At 38.4% G+C, this 20,538-nt stretch overlaps 1 protein-coding gene across 4 annotated transcripts in view; it reads left to right on the top strand.

Moving 5' to 3' along the window:
• Positions 1 to 20,538, top strand: part of LOC109084906 (plexin-A4) — a 202,418-nt gene that overhangs the window by 15,199 nt on the left and 166,681 nt on the right. For all 4 annotated transcript variants that reach the window (XM_042722756.1, XM_042722757.1, XM_042722759.1 and 1 more), the window contains exons 2-3: positions 981 to 2,295; positions 13,737 to 13,919. In XM_042722756.1, coding sequence (XP_042578690.1) covers positions 1,081 to 2,295; positions 13,737 to 13,919 — 1,398 coding nt within the window. In that variant the 5' untranslated portion in view covers positions 981 to 1,080. The remainder of the gene's footprint in view (positions 1 to 980; positions 2,296 to 13,736; positions 13,920 to 20,538) is intronic.

Raw genomic sequence — 20,538 nt, 5'->3', positions numbered from 1 at the left:
CTCAGATTACACACACTACTATATTTCAAACCATTCTCTTCCATGCACATGAACACAGCTGCAGCAGGACTGTTCTCATGCAGAATGGAAAGTATACCGAACTCTTTATTACTCTCCTATGCCTCTGAGTGGGCTAACGCTCCCTCCCCTAGTGCGTCTCTGCTTTCTGTTTCAATGGCTAATCATTACTGTGGAGTCCATACCCTTTTCTCTGTATACCATCTTAATGCCCACTACAATGGCTAGGCAGTGATTTTCACATCTGCTGTGAACCTCTGCAGTTAAGTGCCTGCCTGGTGTACCACTACTAGCTTTCTCTACAACTAAAAATATGGCTTTTATAAACTATACTCCTGTATGCATTCACGTTCAGACCTTTAGCATGAGTCAAAAGTTGCTTATTTTACTCAAGTATAACAAGCGAACTCTGTTGTTTTTTGTCCCTTGTCTTTTGTGCAGCCATTAGCGATTCCATCTAATTGGCCCCATGGTCCCACCACTACTCAGACATTGCAGGCATGACTGTGAGCTCTGCCCCTCCTTCAGCTGTGTCAGCAGGTGAACTGCGCTATCTGGAAAGATAGAAGAAAATCGGCAAAGCATGCAAATCGCATACTGAGGGGAAAATCAATTAGAGAGCCAGAGGTCCGGCTGTGAGGTGGGGCACAGGCAGAGAAATTGTGCCCATCCTAGCTGTTAACTCCTGGGGAAAATGCATTATCCCATTGAGAATGGCATCCATTCATGCCAACTGTGCGAACTCCCAGAGTGCCCTTTTCCACCTCTCTTTCTCCTTTCTAATTACTCTTGCGCTTTTAAAATGGTAGGAAAACTGTCATGTGGCTTTAATAATTTGTCTACCTTTCTCCTTCACTGAGAAGCTTTTGTGGAGGATACAGTGAATTGTGATATCCAGTTTCATTGCTGTCGAAGCTAATGTCTTCAATGCTAACATTCTTCTGTTCTTTCTCTCTGTTCAGGTACAGAATGTCCCCAACTTCACAAGAAGCCTGAATACTGATACAGAGCACAGGTAGCAAGCAGTGGACAGAGACACTCTTCCCGTAAGGCAACAGGACAATGGCTTCCCACAACAGTAGATGGAACTTTTTCACTTTTTCTTGCTGCATTATTGTTCTGCTAGTCCCCCTCATGGCTACGAGACCACAACAGCCTTCAGTGGCATCCAGAGTACATGAGAAATATAGCACATTCCGGATGGAATACCCAGAATGGACATTTAACCATCTTGCGGTGGACCACAGAAATGGGAATGTTTACCTTGGGGCAGTGAACCGCATCTACAAACTCTCACCTGGGTTGGACATTCAGGTGTCACATCAGACTGGTCCAGATGAGGATAACCGGAACTGCTACCCGCCCCGTATAGTGCAGCCTTGTAGCGAACCACTCACGTTGACCAACAACGTCAACAAGATGCTGCTCATGGACTACCGTGAGAACCGACTGCTGGCCTGCGGCAGCCTGTACCAGGGTATTTGCAAACTCCTCCGCCTGGATGATCTCTTTAAGCTTGGAGAGCCCTTCCATAAAAAAGAGCACTACCTCTCTGGCGTCAACGAGAGTGGCTCCGTTTTTGGGGTCATTGTGTCTTACGGTGACGCCTCGCCTGATAAGCTGTTTGTGGCCACAGCTGTCGACGGAAGACCAGAGTACTTCCCGACGATATCCAGTCGTAAGCTCACCCGTAACTCTGAGGAGGATGGGATGTTCGCCTACGTCTTCCACGATGAGTTTGTTGCCTCCATGATTAAAATTCCATCGGATACATTCACGGTGGTACCAGACTTTGACATCTATTACATATATGGGTTTAGCAGTGGAAATTTTGTGTATTTTCTCACATTGCAACCCGAAATGGGAGGAGGTCCAACGACTGGGTCATCCTCGGCCGGGCGTGAACAGGTGTACACTTCCAAACTGGTGCGACTCTGCAAGGATGACACTGCGTTTAACTCATACGTCGAGGTTCCTCTCGGTTGCGTTAAAGGCGGGGTTGAGTATCGCCTCCTGCAGGCGGCCTACCTGTCCAAGGCAGGTACCATCCTGGCACGTTCACTGGGCATAGGACCCGATGATGACATCCTTTATGCTGTGTTCTCCAAAGGACAGAAAAGGAGGCCCAAGGAGTCATCTCAGGAGTCAGCTCTATGCGTGTTCACTCTGAAAGAAATTAACGAAAGAATTAAGGACCGACTGCAGTCGTGCTATAAAGGAGAGGGAACCTTGGATCTTGCTTGGCTCAAAGTGAAAGACATCCCGTGCAGTAGTGCGGTGAGTACATTCAGCACACGCCTGCTTACCTGCCATTAGTGGAACAATTCTACTTGTGACAGTTACTATAGTAACTCTCTATGACTCACAATGATTGATGTGAGCACTGCTATTACATTCAGGGCTAGTCATCAAATTGTATACAAAGTTTTTTAAATGAGACCATTCAAGTTTTTGCCAGAGCGTAGAGCTAATTTTGTTCTGATAAAGGCGCACGTATGAGGTAGTGCCCACTAGCAATACAAGACCACTTTTGATCAATTACCACTGGCTGTGCTTATAACAAGTCTTTTGACAACACAGGACAAGGTATCGAAATAAAGTGACATTTTTAATGGTTCCCTGGAAGCTGTTTTGAAAGCAAAAAGCTTGTATTTTAAACTGTGGGTGTTTGGGCTAAATGAATTGGAGAATTTGTCTTTCCAATTTCAGTCTGCGTTTTATACCGATATTTACAGAAGGACAGTGATATTTTATCTTGCAGTAGATCTCATAACTATATCTGTATAAATGTATGTAAAAAATTTTGGCATATTTTTCTTAGTTTAATTCTCACAGTAGTGACAACATAATTGCTAATATTTTGGTTACCAACTTACAGCCGGTTCCAATTAAATGATTCATTTGGTCAACAAATTCCTTCAAAATAATGTCAGAATGTTTATCACTTGTTTACAACGTCTCCTTTAGGCTATGATACTCGGTGGGGATTCAGTTTTTCTAGACCTTTTGATAAAACACAGCCAAGCTGTAGAAATGTGAAATTGCCTTACTCAAAGAATCAAATTATTATTATAATAACACATAACTGAATTCCAGCCAGGGAATAAATGAATTATTACCACACATACCACTCAACACCAGACCCAACAAATTCTTGCTCCTTTCAGAAACATCAGTGCTGGTTTAATAGAGTCAAGTCAAACTCTACAGCAATAGAATGAGTTCAGGCATTTATAAGAAATATTCCATGGTAATAGCATTCCTTTGAGATACCTTGGAGTAGCATGTAAATACATTATGAATACCATGGTATATGCCATCATATTATTTTTATCATTACTGTTCCATAATACTGCCTATGTGCCTTTCTTAACGTGGTAAATGAGGTAACATGAGGGGTTCTGCATAAAGGGTGCGATTTTTGTCAAGTTTTTCCTGATGTGGAAAGGATGTGTGCATGAACTGAGGTGGAAGTGAAACTGACACACACACTTACAGGCACTCACACACAAGAATAAATGTGAAGCAGACTGTGAGAGAGTGGTGATGTGATAAGTGTACGGCTAGAGATGGAGGAAGGAAAGGAGTTATGTTGAGGAATGGTGCCATTTTTGCATGCACTGCAGTATTGCCACTGCAGCATAAATTAAAGAGAGAGCGTCACAGTGAGGAGAGAGAGATGGATGGCCTGCGTCTCCTCCTCCGGTAACTATGGCTACTAGCTCCTCATTTAAAAGCCAGGCAAGTGTTTGATTGGGGAAGAGAAAAAAACAAGTGAGCTCAAACACATTATATCCGAGACTGATAAATGCTCTGTTACTGTTTAAATTATCTTTTCCGCGAGCTGTTAGATCTCACACACAAATATAAACACGGAAATATGCAAACACATTATTACACAGGCTTATTAAAGACAACATGAAATTAACATTTCCCCCTGTTTACTGTAATAAATGCTTCTGGTCTCAAGCATGATTCATCAGTGCTTCATTATTCTTGATTCATATGATTCTGAAGAACACCGTATTTCATACAGATTGGGGATGCATATATATATATATATATATATATATATATATATATCTATATATATATATATATATATATATATATATATATACAGATTGGGGATGCATATATATATATGCATATATGCATGCACAATACATATTTAAATATATTGTTGTAAATGTATCGATTATTTTTTTTTATCAATATCTATTTATTTATTAAAATCTTTATAAAAAAAAATGTAAACTTGTACTGTGATGTCCAAATTCACTTGTAGAGTTAAAATGGTTGTTTTTTTTAATTTTATTTAATTGTTTATTATTCATTTACTTTGACCAAATGGATAATATTAATATTGACTTTCAAATTGTAATGTTAAATGTCATGGCTGATAACTAAATATTATTAATGTTAATGTTTTATATTTATATCAATATATTTATTTATAATCATTTTAATATTTATGTAGTTATATATTTATGTATGAATAATGTGTAATAGTTAAAATATTTATAAATTAAAATGTTATGACTTTCTCTACTTAATGAGTTGTCATGTCTGAAGATTTAACCAAGACTGTGGGTTGGGAGAAATAATTATCAAAACAGTGCCCACTTTTTATGGTGCAATTACATCCCAATGGATAAAACTTGAGCCTTGTCTTATTTGCTTGCCACGGAATATTGCGTCATCTAAATATACGGAACATTATGGAAATTGAATGCATTGTGAATGCTGTTTCATGTTGTCTTTCACAGTGAGCAGACTACATTAGGTATAAAGCAGCTTCCAAACACCCACAGGCAGAAGAAACATGGGCACGATTGCGCTGACTCACCTATGAATAAAAGCACACGCTCATAGACGGGTGCATTCAGACACTCATGTGTCTCAGAAAAACACCCACAAACAGACATATATTCGAAAGCGTCCCAGGGCAAAAAGAAATGACATATCTTCCAGGCGGTTTTGTGACTGAAGTTAAACGCTCTTGGGCTGTGGTATTCCTGAGTCTGCACTCAATGGGACCAAGCTGACAAGATAAAAAGTGGGGAATGACAGGAGTGAGAAAAAGGCACATTAACCTGCTATCTTAGTGGGGGAGATGGATGTTTCGCTAATATCACTCGGATGATTTTACAAGAATTGCAGTTGTTGGTCTCGGATGGGTTTGTGTTTTCAATAATACATGAAAAACTCACTGCTGCCAAGCTGGAATATTGCTTGAATATTGCACGTCATCACTTACCAAACATATACAATCTTCTCAGCACAAACCAAGAACCAAGACCGAAAGAAAAAAGAGGGAAAAAAAACTGGTAGCGACTCAGTAGCTTTTTGACTTTCCTGATATGAAAGTCTAATTAAGTAAGCAGAGAAGCGCAGTGAGATCAAGCAAGCCCTCCTTCATGAATGTGAAGATAACATTCTCTCAATATTCAGCCCTCTGCAAACATTACATCAACATGACATGATAGTAATGCAGGTTCGCTGAAGATATGAAAGTGATGTATATCTTAATATCCTCTCTGTGCCCTCTGCAAATGATAAGGATATTATGCTGTGAAAAATCATAGCATAATATAAGCCTGGCTCATATGAGATATATCTCTAGTTCTGTCCAAAAATCAGGTCTTTACAAACAGTCATCGTGATGTATCATGTGCAGGCAGATGGCAAGGATGAATAGCTTTTTTATTATTTTAGATGTATATCAAACATAATATAGAAAAATATATGAACTATGATCTAATCTTGCTGAGACCCAACAATGAGAATATTTGGCATGAATTCCATTACTGCTTTAATGGCAATTCTTCTATAATTTTAACAAGTGTTTCTTTCAAAAATGTTTTATTTTTTAACATAAATGTGCAAGAGGGACATCTGTGGCTGTTGCAATGTGTCTCACAGTGTCTTGCACCAAGAGCCACGTTTAGGATGGTGTGTCAAGTTCTACTTTGTAAAACACATCCTGAGACCCCTGTGCTCTGTTTTCTGTCTTTTAAACTTCCATGGGCAGCTTTTCCTGTCATTTTTTATTTACAGTGATGGCTTATGTCACATTACCATAGTTTTACTGTAGAAATAACAAGTAACTATGGTTACCATGGTAAGAAATGTATTTGCAGAGGCAGTAGCAGTACTCTGTGCTGACTCTTTCAAGCTCTTATGGTGTGTGTTTTTTTTCCCCAATTAATGAACAGATGAGCAGACCTACTGCTCATTAGGGCAGTCAGACTGCATGAAGGGGCACTGTTAATGTCAAACATGACATGTGCACACACACAAACTCACAAAAGAAAGGGTGTGCATTTCACTACGTGAGACAGACTAGCCATCTTCATCAGTTCATTAAAACAGACTTAGACTAAATCTTTCTAGATGGCGGTAATGAAGTCATCTCGCACGCACATACACAGAGGCGTGGCATGTCACACACAATGGTCATGCTGTCACCCTCACCAAGAAGAGATCGTGCCTCTTTGAAATATGCACCACTACATGTGACATGAGCTCTTAATTATGTCCCATGCCTTACTATTTTAGATATTTTTCTACTTCATTTAATTATGTACAAAAACGAATATTTATTTGTAATAAATATTATTATCCCCACTTTCCCCCCCGCAGTCAACGAATGTATTATTTGCCCAATGCAGATATGCGTTCATGAGATTTGAAGTCAGGCCCATGTTCTCTTAATCCCAAGTCCAGGGTTCGATAAGTCATGCTCACAGCTTTACTCCCACAGGGTTACAACTGGCAGCTGTGTGCTGCTATTTAAAGATCAGACACAACGAAGGGGAATCCGAATGCAGAGGGAGAGATCTGAAGCTCGCTCAAGAATACTGTAGCTTTGGTTGTGCCAAACATCTCTCAGACTTCCCAAGTGCCTTTGGCCCAGACAGATGAGTGTTCAAACCTGAACAACAAAAGGCATACTGATGTTTGTATGTATTTTTTTGCTTTAAAAATGTATGGGTTTGATTTGTGATGGACTGGAATTTCACTGCCTTGGCATGCTTTTTATTTCGAACAAAAACAAGTTAATTGTATTGTTCTGTTTTTGTACGGCCAAATATTTTAATGTTTATATCCAGACTTTTATATCCATTGTGTCTTGTGTCCCAATTTGCTTCAGGTGTGTCTGAGAATTTATATCTGTTGTCAGTTACAAATCCTAGTAAGGGAGAAGATGCTTTTAAAGTGCTTGTGATGATACAAACATGCATGGCAGTATCACATAATGAATGTATCAGTGTGGAAGTCTTGGTGTCTATAGATCATTCTTTGTTGACATCTGACCTATAAAAAATAATCTGCCAGCGCCCCATGTTCCCTATGTCAGCAGAACGAAATGGTGTGAAAATGAGTCTGGCACAGTAAATTCACCCCTCTCGTCTCCTGGAGAGATGTATTCAAGCAAACAAGGGCAGCCACACTAATAGGTTTTTTTTTTTTTTTTTGGTTAATTTATGCATTTTTCTCAACCTCATTCTCTCTTATAGAGACATTGCGGTCAAAGAGATAAAAACATTTTAAATTAAGATTGGTCTCATTATTATTCATAATCATCTCAATTATAAGTCATTAAAATCAGGCTATGGGCTTTTCCTACAGCTGTCAGTCTCTCTGCATGCTCATTACATATTATTGCCAAATAATTAGCGCTTTTCACCCTTCCTAGACAGATCAGGTTTTTTTAGACCTCATTCCATTGAAGTGGCTGTCAGTTCTCGTTAGTTTCCAACTGCTAGTCTTAATGTTTTTCTCAGTTTTTTTTTTTCATTAAAGGTGCACTTTGTAATTACTGTGTTGCGTTGAGCTGGCAGTCATGTTGGACTTATCCTGACATGCAGCGTTACACAAAAGCAAGCGTTTTCAAATAATTCTGCTATTCTAAAAGTGTGCTATTCATAATTAGGGCATTAGGGTGAAACATTTTTCCATGCAGATTTTGCAATGGGTTTAAATTTCACGCGAATTCACTCTGTTGGCCAACAGCAAGCTGGTTTTAAAGTGACTTCTGTGTGAGCGGTGCTTAATTTTTTTTTGTGAAATGTAGGTAGAATTAATGAGTGCACCTCTGAATTGAAAAACATTGCTAGCTTATCAGTCTGAAACACTGCAGTTCCCCTGAGATCTCTTGATTTTTCATTAATATGGCTCCAGTTCCTCGCCAAGTTTCCTCTTTGGTGACGCTTTCTGGGAGAACCACTTTATGGGTCGGTGTGACATGGTTTTAATCAGTCGCTTGCACTGTGCGCAGTGCATTTCCATTCATTAAAGTTGATCTCCAGGTTTATTGGCCTCAGTAATTACATCTCCCATCGTAACTACTGCAGCAAAGGTCATAATCCATCATAAGATCGTTATCTCCTAATCAGACTAAACTCACTTTACATGTAGATGTGAAAAGGTTATGCGCTCCAGAACTTGTTGGATGTTTCTTGAGCAGTACGTCAATTTTACCGCCTTTTCTTCATTCGTTATAGCCATCATAAACCTTATGTGGTTCTACACATGCATGTGCACGCATGTTGACATATGGGAATGTGTACTCAAGCACAGCTACAAACACTTTCAAGCGGTGAGCTGCATTGCCGTTGTGTAGCTTCTGACAGTTGAGATATCGGAAAACACAATGTGCATTATAACCTGCCTTCAGCATTTCATAAATGCATGAATTTTTTAATATCCACCCAACACACGACCTCAAACAATGGCTTAAGAACACACAAATGCAAACACAAGCTCTTTCTTCATAAGTGCTGACATTTCACATCCCAGGGGTTTCATTGATCCACAAAGAATGATGTATGCGGTGACATCATTGACATCTGCTGAATGCTTTTTTGTCACTGAGCTTTACTCAGCCAAATCAAATAAATGCCTCTTTTCTGATTGGTCTCCTGAGCTTTGCATAATGCTGTAATCGCAGAAATCTGACAGTTTCCATTTACTTCAGGTAGGTATTAGAGAATTTTTTTTTTTTTAAATATCTGTTTAAAGAAGCTCGAGGAGGTGTAGATCAGATGTGAGAAGGCTTCACAACTCATCTGCTTTTTAGATACCATCAAAGATCTGTGAAAAACCTGTCCTGTGGCTGTATTTAGATGTTGAACTCTACTGTATATCTTTACGCCAGCGTAGTGCCATAAGATGCGATTTCAGGGTTTGATTTTTGTATCTTTAACTCTCATTTTGATATATTTTGATAATTTCTTTGAAGCTCGAAGATTCAGTTGGAAGTAGTGATATTGCTCAGAAAAGGCCAATGTTGGATCAAATAATACTAGCAAAGTGCTTTCAAATGGAGGTCTTTGCTATGGAAGCGGAAGCTTGCCGAATCTTTCTTATCGAAAGGGTTCACAGTCATTAAGTCATTAAATGTCATTACGTGCAGATAGTTGTGCGATATTCATCACTCACATCTTTTCATTCTCTCTTAGCTGAGTTCTCTAGTAAAGTCAGCACTGGGTAGAGGCCACAGCAGGATGGAAATCGAGATGATGAGGCCTTTAATTCAAAAGAGCAGTGTGAAAGATAAGCATGAGTGAAAGAGAGGTACAGAAGGATGGAGTGTAGGGATGGGTGATAATGGTGAATACAGTGTTCAAGATTATTCAAGATCTTTCAATAAATAAAAAAAAATCAGTTGCTATCTGGTCATGCCTCCCTACAGTCCAAGTTTAATTGTCTTGAGACTCTAGCTCCATTCGCTTGATCTCTGTCAGAGATCTGTTACTAAAAATCTGTTACTAAAAAGTTACAGGCAGGTGAGCTAAACTCTGCAAGAAAGTGGACCTTCTTATTAAACAGTCAAGTAGTTATTCAGGCAACCCACCAAACAGTTGAATTTGAAAATTTGTTGTTTTGTGCATCTCTAATAGAGTGCCATTATGTTGTTCTCCCGAAAGGTTTTTCTCTGCGAAGAGCCAGCGTGATTGTTTATCAATCGTTCAACCCTGATAAAAACCATTAAGACAGAGCAAGTGGAGAATGCACCTAATCAAATGCATAACGGACACAAAAACAACCTCTTAAATGCCGCAGGATTGTGCGAGCACAAGGATTGCCGATCTCCGAGCTGACTGAGTGTTGATATAATTACGTCAAACATGGAGCTGAGATTTGTGGGAAATAATGTCTTTGTTGCTAACAACAATCCCTGCGTGAGATATTACTTGAGCATGAAAAGGAAAGACTCTGAAAGGGTAATTATATGACTGTGCAGAATTAGCTCTTGAAGAGCCGATTCATCATCTGAATGATGTACACTCGTAGCACTGATCAGGGTTTATTTGCATAAATTGTGCATTTTTATCTGTGATCTATTAATAGTGCATTAAAATGTTTTGCGCCCTCTCCGCTAATAGTGAGGAATACAAAAGGCGTTTTGAACTAAATAAGTGTGTAGTTCATGCCCCAGACTGCAACCAGGGTTCCTTTTACTTCTTCTGCCAGATGCTCAAGGTTAGTGCCCTATGTGCTCAGATTGGACAAAAAGACTTGGAAAGAGCTTTAAAAAAAAAAAGCTTGGATTTCACTTGTTGTCTTACTATCCAGGGACACAGAGACGCCGGCGCTAGGAAAGAGAGCTGCCTTTGTGTTGCAGGACGTAGCCAGGCAGCGAGCGGTCCGAATGACCTGATTCTGCTTCCTCATTCTCTGGAACCAGTTCAAATGAAAAAACGGCACCTGTGCCAGTCCAGAAGCTTTTAGTTGCACTCATCAAACCATTCCCTCCTTTCTTTCGACCCCCCCCTCCTTTACACCTTCAGATGCGCAGCGTGAAATTGCCAATAATGCTGCAGCTTGTTCCTGCGCTCTGTGCCGAGAGCGAGCGAGGCAGTGGTAGACGAAAAGAAAGCATAAAAGGCAGAGAAACGGAGCGCATAAGCAAGTAGAGGAGGGTGGCAGGCTGGGCGTCCCCCTCTTGCGCATGGGGCATTGAGAGATGTTATTTACATCGGGATGGGGGGAGAGAGGAAATGTCATGTTTATGTGGCTAGGTAATGAAAACGTGTCTGCTTCCTGAAAGGTTGACAGACAGGAAGCCTATTTCATTAGATTGCAGCACATAGGGTCTGATTGGCATGTTGTTCACTTTGCCAGAAATATCGTGGCATATGCCAATGAGAAGACGTCGAGACACATGCTCCATCCCCACCAAGTCTGTGTCACAGGCATATGCTCCCTGCCACGCAAAGGCCTGGGCTTTCTGATAAAATATCCGCAATGCCAAAAGGCATTAGTCTGTGTCACAGCTATGACTGTCATTGTGTTTATTCTTAGCACAGTTTTCTTAACCTCAAAGGTGGCAAGTCTTTGTAGCTGTTGCTAACACTCTACTGCGTTGGGCCTTTACACATTTTGACCCATGTAAGCAGGATGAAGGGTGCTGGAGGCCAGGATTGTGGTCGAGTTTTATTTTTATTTGCGTGTGTAAGCAGGTGCGCACGTAGAAGCAGGTTGCTGCTGCCTCAACAACCCGCGATGATTCATGGCCCCCAATATGGACAGGAGACATCTGCAGAAAGACTAACACTGCAGAAAACAGATCTTTCATGTAGCTGCGGCTTTCTAACAAGAGCCGTGCACTAGAAATGAGCGCAATTACTCTGGGCTGGCATTGGCGAGCCGAGCAGCACGCAGACTTTGGCTGACAGCAGAACATTTCTAAAGGTCAGACATCTGCGGGGAGGGAGAGAGAGAGAGAGGGGAAAAAACATATACGACGTTGAACATTTCCCTGTTCCCTCTCCCTCTCTACTCTCTCCTTCATTTCTCTATTTATTCTTCATTCCGGCTTGTATTGAGTGAACTGAGAATTGAGTGCGTTGTTCGCTATCGATTCGGCCAATCACTCATAAACCGCCATTTTAGAGAGACAGCCCCTGTCTTCCATTTGCTTAATGAAGGGTCTTGTATCTCCTGACCGCTGACAAATAGACATTTGCTATATGGCATGTAAAGACCCATCCGGTCACTTGATTGATCGCGTCTCTCCTAGGTTGGTCCTCTACGGTTTTGTCCCTTGGCCTGCATTTTCAAATAACATTAGCTGGGAGTCATTGTTATCAAGATAAATGCTACTTCAGATATAATTGAACTCTCATCAAGGGAGTATGCACATTATGTTGGTACATACACAAATAGTTTGTGAGTGATAATGTACATCCAGATGCTTCCTCTCGCAACCTGGGCATCACTCAGGATTGCCCTTCACCTACTTCATCACTGGGGACTGTGTTGTGGGTTGGTGCCTAGGGGCAAAACGCAGCTCAAGCTGTCTCGTATTTCATGATCCAATTGAGAATATATGCCATTAAAAACTGAAATATTAATGCTAATAAAGCAGTTTGAGACACCTGTTAGGCTGCGTAATGATGGACAATTATGGGTCATGCTTTCAGAGTGAAATTAGATATTTTAAAGTGCCTTACATCATCATGTAGGTCACACTACTATAGATGATACACAAACAGTGGAGGTTTTTATAGTACATACATGTAGGTTTACATAAGATAATGAAATTTTCTTTTTTTCCCCCTGTGGTTTGACAAAAATATTTGCCCTTTTTTCCATATCTATGTGTGCTGCTGGTTACTTTTTCTGACCTTTTACCAAATAAAAGAACATCATTTAAGGTTTATGATGTTGCATTATGCATAATCTGTGTAAGGTCAATTTATTTTTCTGTGTTTACAGAAAATGTTGCCGATTTTTCTTTCTGGAGCAAGTTACTGAATTTTGATAGATATTGGGTTTTTTCTTTAGAATAACATGAGTAATTGTTCACATTTAGAGAACAATTAGAAGGAATGTGTGCTCAAGTAAAATTGTTTTAAATAAATGTTTTATTTATTTATTTTTATCCTGAAAGATAAAGATTTTAAATGAATCAATTTGCATATATAAAAATCAGTTTAAATTAAGATTGGAACTTTATTTTCTGAGCAGGCCTTATCAGAGCCTGAGGAGACACTCATGAATGAATTAAAGGCCGTGAGCGTATCATATTTGGCAGTGCTTGAGAAGTGTTATGGTTTCATGCCCTCAATGAGTCAAAGCCCTGGGCATCATTAATCATGCTTTCGATTTGTTTGACATTTTATCCTGAGGTCTGTGCAGCTGTTTCAATGGATGCCGTTGTTTCCAAAGCCCACGCAGCAGACTGAAATATGGAAGCATTACCAAATTATTATTTCTATATCAAAAGCTGTAAATCACTCCATTCTGGCTGACACTGGCAACTTTCCCAGCCATATGTTACATGTCACATAAAGTCGCACGGCATCACCTGAAATGCCACATTTAAAAGATGTTTTTTAAACATGCTTTTCCACCTGAAATGATAAATGCACTTGGTCTTATATCAGATAAACCCCACAACCCTATTTTAGATATGACTGGCTGAATTGTTGCTAAGAAGTGACAATGATGTATCTGCTGTGAAGCTGCCTTGCTAATGGTCTAGTAAACATGCATGTTGCATCATAAACTAGTCAAAGGAAAACAGAAATGGCTTTGTCTGCAACATTTGTAGCAATTTCCATATCCTTGCTAATATTCATCACATTTCTCTACTAAACTAGAACTGACTCAACTAGCCACTTTATAACCCATTAGTTGACTAGTCTCATGCAGATTTACTATGAATAGATGAATTAAACATTATTTATCGTTCTCCTTTCTAGCTCCTCACCATCGATGACAACTTCTGTGGTCTGGATATGAACGCCCCACTCGGCGTCTCGGAGATGGTACGCGGAATTCCACTGTTCTCCGTATCCAATGACAAAATGACATCGGTTATCGCCTACGTGTACAAGAACCACTCTCTGGCCTTTGTGGGGACCAAAGGCGGTCGTCTGAAAAAGGTAGGACTCATGTTTCTTTTGCAGGAGAGTGAGAAACCGAGTTGACTGATCCAAGGATTGCATCGCAGTTGTGCGCTTCTAAAAAAAAAAAACTCAGAGGTCTGTCAAGTCTTGTTTAGTAATTGCTGACATTGGCTATTTTATGACACATGAGAAGATCAGAGCGTGGTCCACTACATCCCGCTCTGTAAGAACGTTAGATCCAGTGAGTTCAGTCTTCTGCCGTTGTGTCTGACGCATGTAGAGAGGAACGGTTGGTAAGCGGCGCAGGCAGAGAGGGCCATGGGAATCCCTGCACAGGCAGAGGCTGTCGGGGGTAATTGGATGATGCGGTGCAGGGGCTTTCGGCCCGGTACCCTCTTCTCTGACTGTGCCTCAGAGGAGCCGTGTCTGAGACAAATCCAAGGGCCAGCCAGACACTGCACAGAGCAGAAAATAACATTAAAATAGAGAGAGAGAGAGAGAGAGAGAGAGCATGACAGCAAGGGAGGGACAGACAAACAGAGAGGGAGAGAGAGAGAATGAGAGTATCATTTTTCTCTTTTTCTCAAGTGCTAAACCTCCAGGGTGTTGACGTTACAGACGGGCAAATCTTTGCCAAAAGGCAGGATTCCAATTTGACGCATTCTTGTTATTGTGGTGGTGTGTTTTGTAGTTGGATCTGGCTGTGGATGAAAATCCGTGGCATAACAGACTAGTCCTGTCCCAAAAATTTCATCCCTGAAGAAGGAAAGAGAGGAGCCATTTTGGTGGTGATAAATGCTTTTCTGGAACTTTCCAGCCTGTTCACACCAAGAAAGATAACTATAGCCTAATATAACTAAATTAGTGGCCACACCAATACGTGATAATGTTGTGTTTATTATGAGTGCATGTACACTATCAGTCAAAAGTTTTTGAACAGTACATTTTTTGTTATGTTTTTTAAAGTAGTCTACTGCTCACCATTTATTTGATCTAAAGTACAGCAAAAACAATACATTTTTACAAATATTTTTACTATTCAAAATAACTGTTTTCTATTTGAATATATTTTAAAAAGTAATGTATTCCTGTTATTTCAAAGCTGAATTTTTAGCATTATCACTCTAGTCACATGATCCTTCAGAAATCATACTAATATTCTGATTTGCTGATATATGATATTTGCTATATATATATATATATATATATATATATAAATATAATAAATATATATATATATATATATATATATATATATATATATATATATATATTATTTATATATTATTATATATATATATATATATATATATATATATATATATATATATATATATATATATATATATATATATATATATATATATATATATATGGTAGTATATACTCTGTTTTCAAAGAGTTAGAATGATTATTAAAACTTCATAGATATCTTAATAGTTATCTTCCTTGGTGTGAATGGGCCTTTAGCCATTTAATTAGACATGCTGCTTTTTCAAAATCCATCCAAAAATATACTTTGAGACTAATGTAATTGGAGATGGAGCGCTGATGCATCAAGACAACTCAGTGATGCCTTTTAGGTAATGAGGATGTTTCTGAGGGCCATTCCAATAAAAAAATCCATGTCTTGTTAGAGACTATAATTGACGAAATGACACCGACACCAAATTGCAGATACGAACAAAAGTGTGCAGCCAAACAAATCTCCAGGGAACAGACAGACAACACAGTGACGTTCTCTTTCAGGCAGACGGACAAACATAGCCATGCACACATACACAGAAACCTTTTAGTTGCCATTTCGGTGATTGCAGATCTCTGCGGGAAAACAGCAGATGATGTCACTGTTGCCTTTTAGACAAAACAAGAAAATAGTCCACACTGGCAGTCATTAATCAATGAAAATGAGTTTATTACCATCCCTTTTGCATGGTGATTTATAGGCCGCCAGCACGTCACACTCAGTAAATTGTTTACTAGCTGAAGACGAGCTCATCACGGAAAGTAAATATTATCTGGAGCAACTCTGGTCTTTCATGAGATAGATGTACGGGAACTTGGTTCAAAAAAGAGACTCCATAAAATCAAAATGAGAGTTTTGTGGCTTTTGATGCGTGTTTGATGGTTTTGGCATTTACATGCTAATGAACTCTAAAATGTTGACTAAATCCATTAAGCAATTTATACATTTGCAGTCTTTTTATTCTGGGAAATTGGAGCAATAAGGCAAATCACTCATCTTGCACTGGATTTTTGTCCAGTCTGTAAAATGAGAATGTCTCTTCTAAAACCACCTGTAACTGATTAGCAAGTTGCAAATTAAGCTTATTGGCTATTGAAAAAGAATTTTCCCTTCCCAAATTTTGTTTTAATTGGAAATACATAAGCACATGCATGAAAAAGAAAACTGTGACATCATTGGGGTCTTAAAGTGGCTTGTTTCAACAGTACAGCTGAATAAAAAAACGACAACATTGTAGATAATGTAGACCTGCTGAGACTAGAAAGTTCTGAGATGTATCTCTTTTGTGTGCGTGTTGCTGTGTTTGATTGTTTTCATTTAATGCAGTATTTTCTGAATGTAAATGTTGGTATTAGGATTATTTGGGTGGAACATGACAGCAGAATCCCCACCAGGTATTTATTTTAAATGTGTACAGGATAATCCAAGGCTTACAGCATTCAGCATGGCTGTGGTTCTCTAACTGTAGTTAGTGTTCGCAGTGTGATTGACTCCGAGAGGAGGTGCAATGGCAGAATGTTCTGTGTCTCACCGCGTTAAAAGAAAGAGCTGTAGCCAAACCCCAGAGAGAAGCAGTAAACACTAAACCCTCCAGAGAATATCACACAGACACATTTTTATGACGTGCACACACACACACACACACACACACACACACAGCCATCAGCATAAAGAGCACAGAGCTGAAAACACGAAACTGCTGCGTTTGCTGCAGCAGTTGTTCAGCACCCCTGGCACTGTGGCGGACCCCCAGACCAGATGTGGTTTTGGGACTTTGGAACCTCTTTGTCCCCTCTTGCTCCCTTGTTCTTCATTCATCCACTCACCCATCTCTGTCTCCCTCTCCCATGTGTCTCTCTCTCTTTTTTTAATATGTGCCTAGTACAAATAACGGAATTTATGCTTTAAATTGATTAAGATTTACATTATATGAATTATATTATAATTCATATTATTTATCATATTATTTTATAATATTGATTTTCTCTTTTGTACACACAAATATATATATGAAGAGTTAATTTGCAAAGTCAGATAGCTCCTTTTTTTTATTTATTATATTAGTAATGTTATTAATTATTAAATAATGGATTTTTTATGCTTTATTGTTGTTATTATTAATAATGCTGTTGTTTTTTTTTTTTTATTTAATAATTAATAATTATTGCTGATTAATAAAGTAGTAGCATAACACAATAAAAACATGATTTATGAAAATTAATAAAAACATCTATATATATATTAGTGCTGTCAAATGATTCATTATTTAATGAAAATTAATAAAAATTTTTAAAAATATTTATTTGTTTTTAATTGTTTATTTGTGATTAATTGCTTCTAAATTAAAGTAATGATTAATTGCGAATAATCGCATCCAAAATAAAAGTTTACATAATTGTGTGTACACTTTTAATATATTTATAAATTATATAAATGTATATACATGTAAATATTTTCAAAATATATACTGTATGTGTGTGTATTTGTAATAATATTGTAATAACATAATAAATATACACAGTACACATATTATGTAAACAAAAACTTTTATTTTGATTAATCGTTTTACTTTTATATAAAGAATATATAATATTCTTTGTCCTTCATTTTGTTGCACTAGTACTTAAAAGATTACTTTGTTACTCAGGAAGTTGAAATTGGTCAACGTGCTTGTTTTGTTCTGCCAAAAATCATGTTGTGTAATAATAACTGTTTTTAATAACTTGCAGGACTTCAGTCAGTAACGTGGCCACCACATATGATTTTACACGTTAGCTTAAAGCTCTCCAATCCCTTTAGTTCTTCTCATTGACATCTACATTATCCTTTCAAAAACCCCTCATGATGCTTTTCAGTGTTTACGTATAATAAAAAGACCATATGGCCGAGGCCTCAGTCTTCTCTTTTGGCCGGTAGCTATGTCAAAAAAGGTGAAATTAAACCTATTAATTGCGGTCAGTGCATCCGTGTCGAGCCAGGGGTGAAGTCGACAGGCTTCTAATCCTTTCGTGTGAGGCATTTGCGGTGGCCCGCTTCACGCAGACCGGGAGGGCCGGATAAGCTCCCCCGCCGAGGTGATAATGCATCCAGTAGGCCCACTTGCCGCTGAGAGAACCTCAGCCACTCACTCAATACAATGAGCAGCTAACCTTGAAGCAGACCTGGCACAGGAAGTCTGGCTGACAGCGCACTGCGTGAAGGACAGAGGGGAAAGTGTGTGCCTGTGTGTAGATTGGTCGAAGTGTGTGCGTTATCTGATGGGGTTCTGTGCATTTAGCCATGAGGTGTGCACTGAAGTGAATTCTTCGGCCCTTGGAGACGCCATTGAGGAGATGCACAGTTCAAAGGGCACGATTCAGACACTGTAAAATTGTTCAGGCAGTGGAGACAGGTTGTTTTAGGATGACGGCTCAGATTACAGGTTGTCGATGGTGATGGCTGGTGGAAAAGGCTTCAATTTGTCTATGAATGGTAGATGGTGGTGGGGAAAAGGTCATGTTATCCTTTAGATACGACTCAGCCTGTTCATTCTCCTTTTGCTTATTCTCCCCATCCTTTTGTATTGGTGAATAGACAGTTATTTAGGCTTGTCATTCTACATTTCTTCAAAGTAACAGACTTCTAAAAATATCACATTTAAATAAGTGATTGGTTAATTAGTAAAAAAAAAAAAATTTTTACATTTATTTTGTAATTAAATTACATAACGCAATTACATTAAATAATTGATTGTAACTAGTTACTCCCCAACACTATATATATATATATATATATATATATATATATATCTATATATATATATATATATATATATATATATATATGAGTAACTAGTTACATGTAATGGCTTTATGTAATTTAATTACAAAATAAATGTAACTGTAATCAGTTACAGTTACCAAGAAAAAATGTGTAATTTAATTACAGTTACTTATGAAAATTTTCTGACAATTTTTACGATTACAAAAGGGATTACATTTGAATATTTACACACATCCACATACAGATTTAACTGATTTCTTTCACAAATTGCACTGAGACATACGGCCCTATAATTCCGCACTGCAGAAAACACAGACTGGTTCATAGAATCCAGTCATAAAAACAGAATTCCTATAGCCCAATAACGTGGACGGAATATGCCACATTTTAGACAAATAAATCAAAAGTAGGTCAGTACACTTGAATCAAAACATGATATGGACTAGTGTCTTTGAATATTATGCCACAAAAAGACAATATATGAACCCTGCACATTCTGCGTGTCTATGGAAATCAGGCGCAAACTGGACATCGGGGAGAACCAGGACAATTCCTGGTGGCCTGGCAGCCGATTTGGCCCGCTATTTTAATATTATTATTGTATAATTGCCTGCCGAATGTACTAAAGCGATTATTTCTGAATTTGCCATTTGATAATTAAATCCCTAATAAATCATGAATCGGTTAGTTGTGACTGCAATGCTTCGTCTCGCGCGCTCTCCGCGCCTCCGCAAAATGGTTTGGATCAGAGTAATCAATGTGAGAGATAGAATGGAGTGGACTGTGGAAGCACACAGGTGGAGCAGAGAAGCAAAACTACTGTTCAGGGTTTCAAGTGCAGGTCAGTTTAATCTGTAAATATGCTATTGTAGTTTTGTCTTTGTTTACTTAGTTAAGCAGCAGCAGCCCATTGCTCATCATCACTCAAAATACTGTATAAAGGACATCATTATTATCTATTGTAATGTTACAGTAGTAATTTAGCAGACAAATAATCATATTTAATAATAGGTTTAGGGGGAACTAGGGCAGACAACAACACAACAATGTATTAATGTTTTATTATAGGTTTAGGGGGAACTAGGGCAGACAACAACACAACAAACTACACTAACCATAGTGTAACCATGGAATGTGTAGTAAAAATAAATGAACTAGGGCAGACAACAACACAACAAAAATGGTAATTCATTTGCCCACTTAAAAGAAAGGAAAAAAAAACTTTGTTAATATACTTAGTTACCAAACATGGTAAAAGCATGGTTAATTTTTATAAGGTAAAAACATTTCTCATGTTCAGTATTAAGATTTTTCTATAAAGATGTTGTAGTGATGTACTAATTTTGACATGAAGGCAATTTAGAAAGTATAGTTTTGTTAAATCTTGAGTATTAAAGTCATGAGAGAAATAGATATCAGGGCAAAATAAAGAGAATGGAAAGAGAAATGGAAGTGAAGGTGCAGTTCAGGAGAGAACTTTTAAATATTTTGCATGTCCCCAACCTAAGGATTTAAACATGTTTTATGTTAATACAAAAAATAGGGTTGTCCATGTTTCAGAATGTGTTGTGGGTATATGAGTGTGAGATTTCCCGGACTATTTTTTTTCCCCAGTCCACCCCTTAGTGGAAATTAATGGCACAGACA

The sequence above is a fragment of the Cyprinus carpio genome, chromosome B4, assembly GCF_018340385.1.
Source record: "Cyprinus carpio isolate SPL01 chromosome B4, ASM1834038v1, whole genome shotgun sequence".
Lineage (NCBI taxonomy): Eukaryota > Metazoa > Chordata > Actinopteri > Cypriniformes > Cyprinidae > Cyprinus > Cyprinus carpio.
This window is presented reverse-complemented; position numbering and strand designations above follow the sequence as displayed.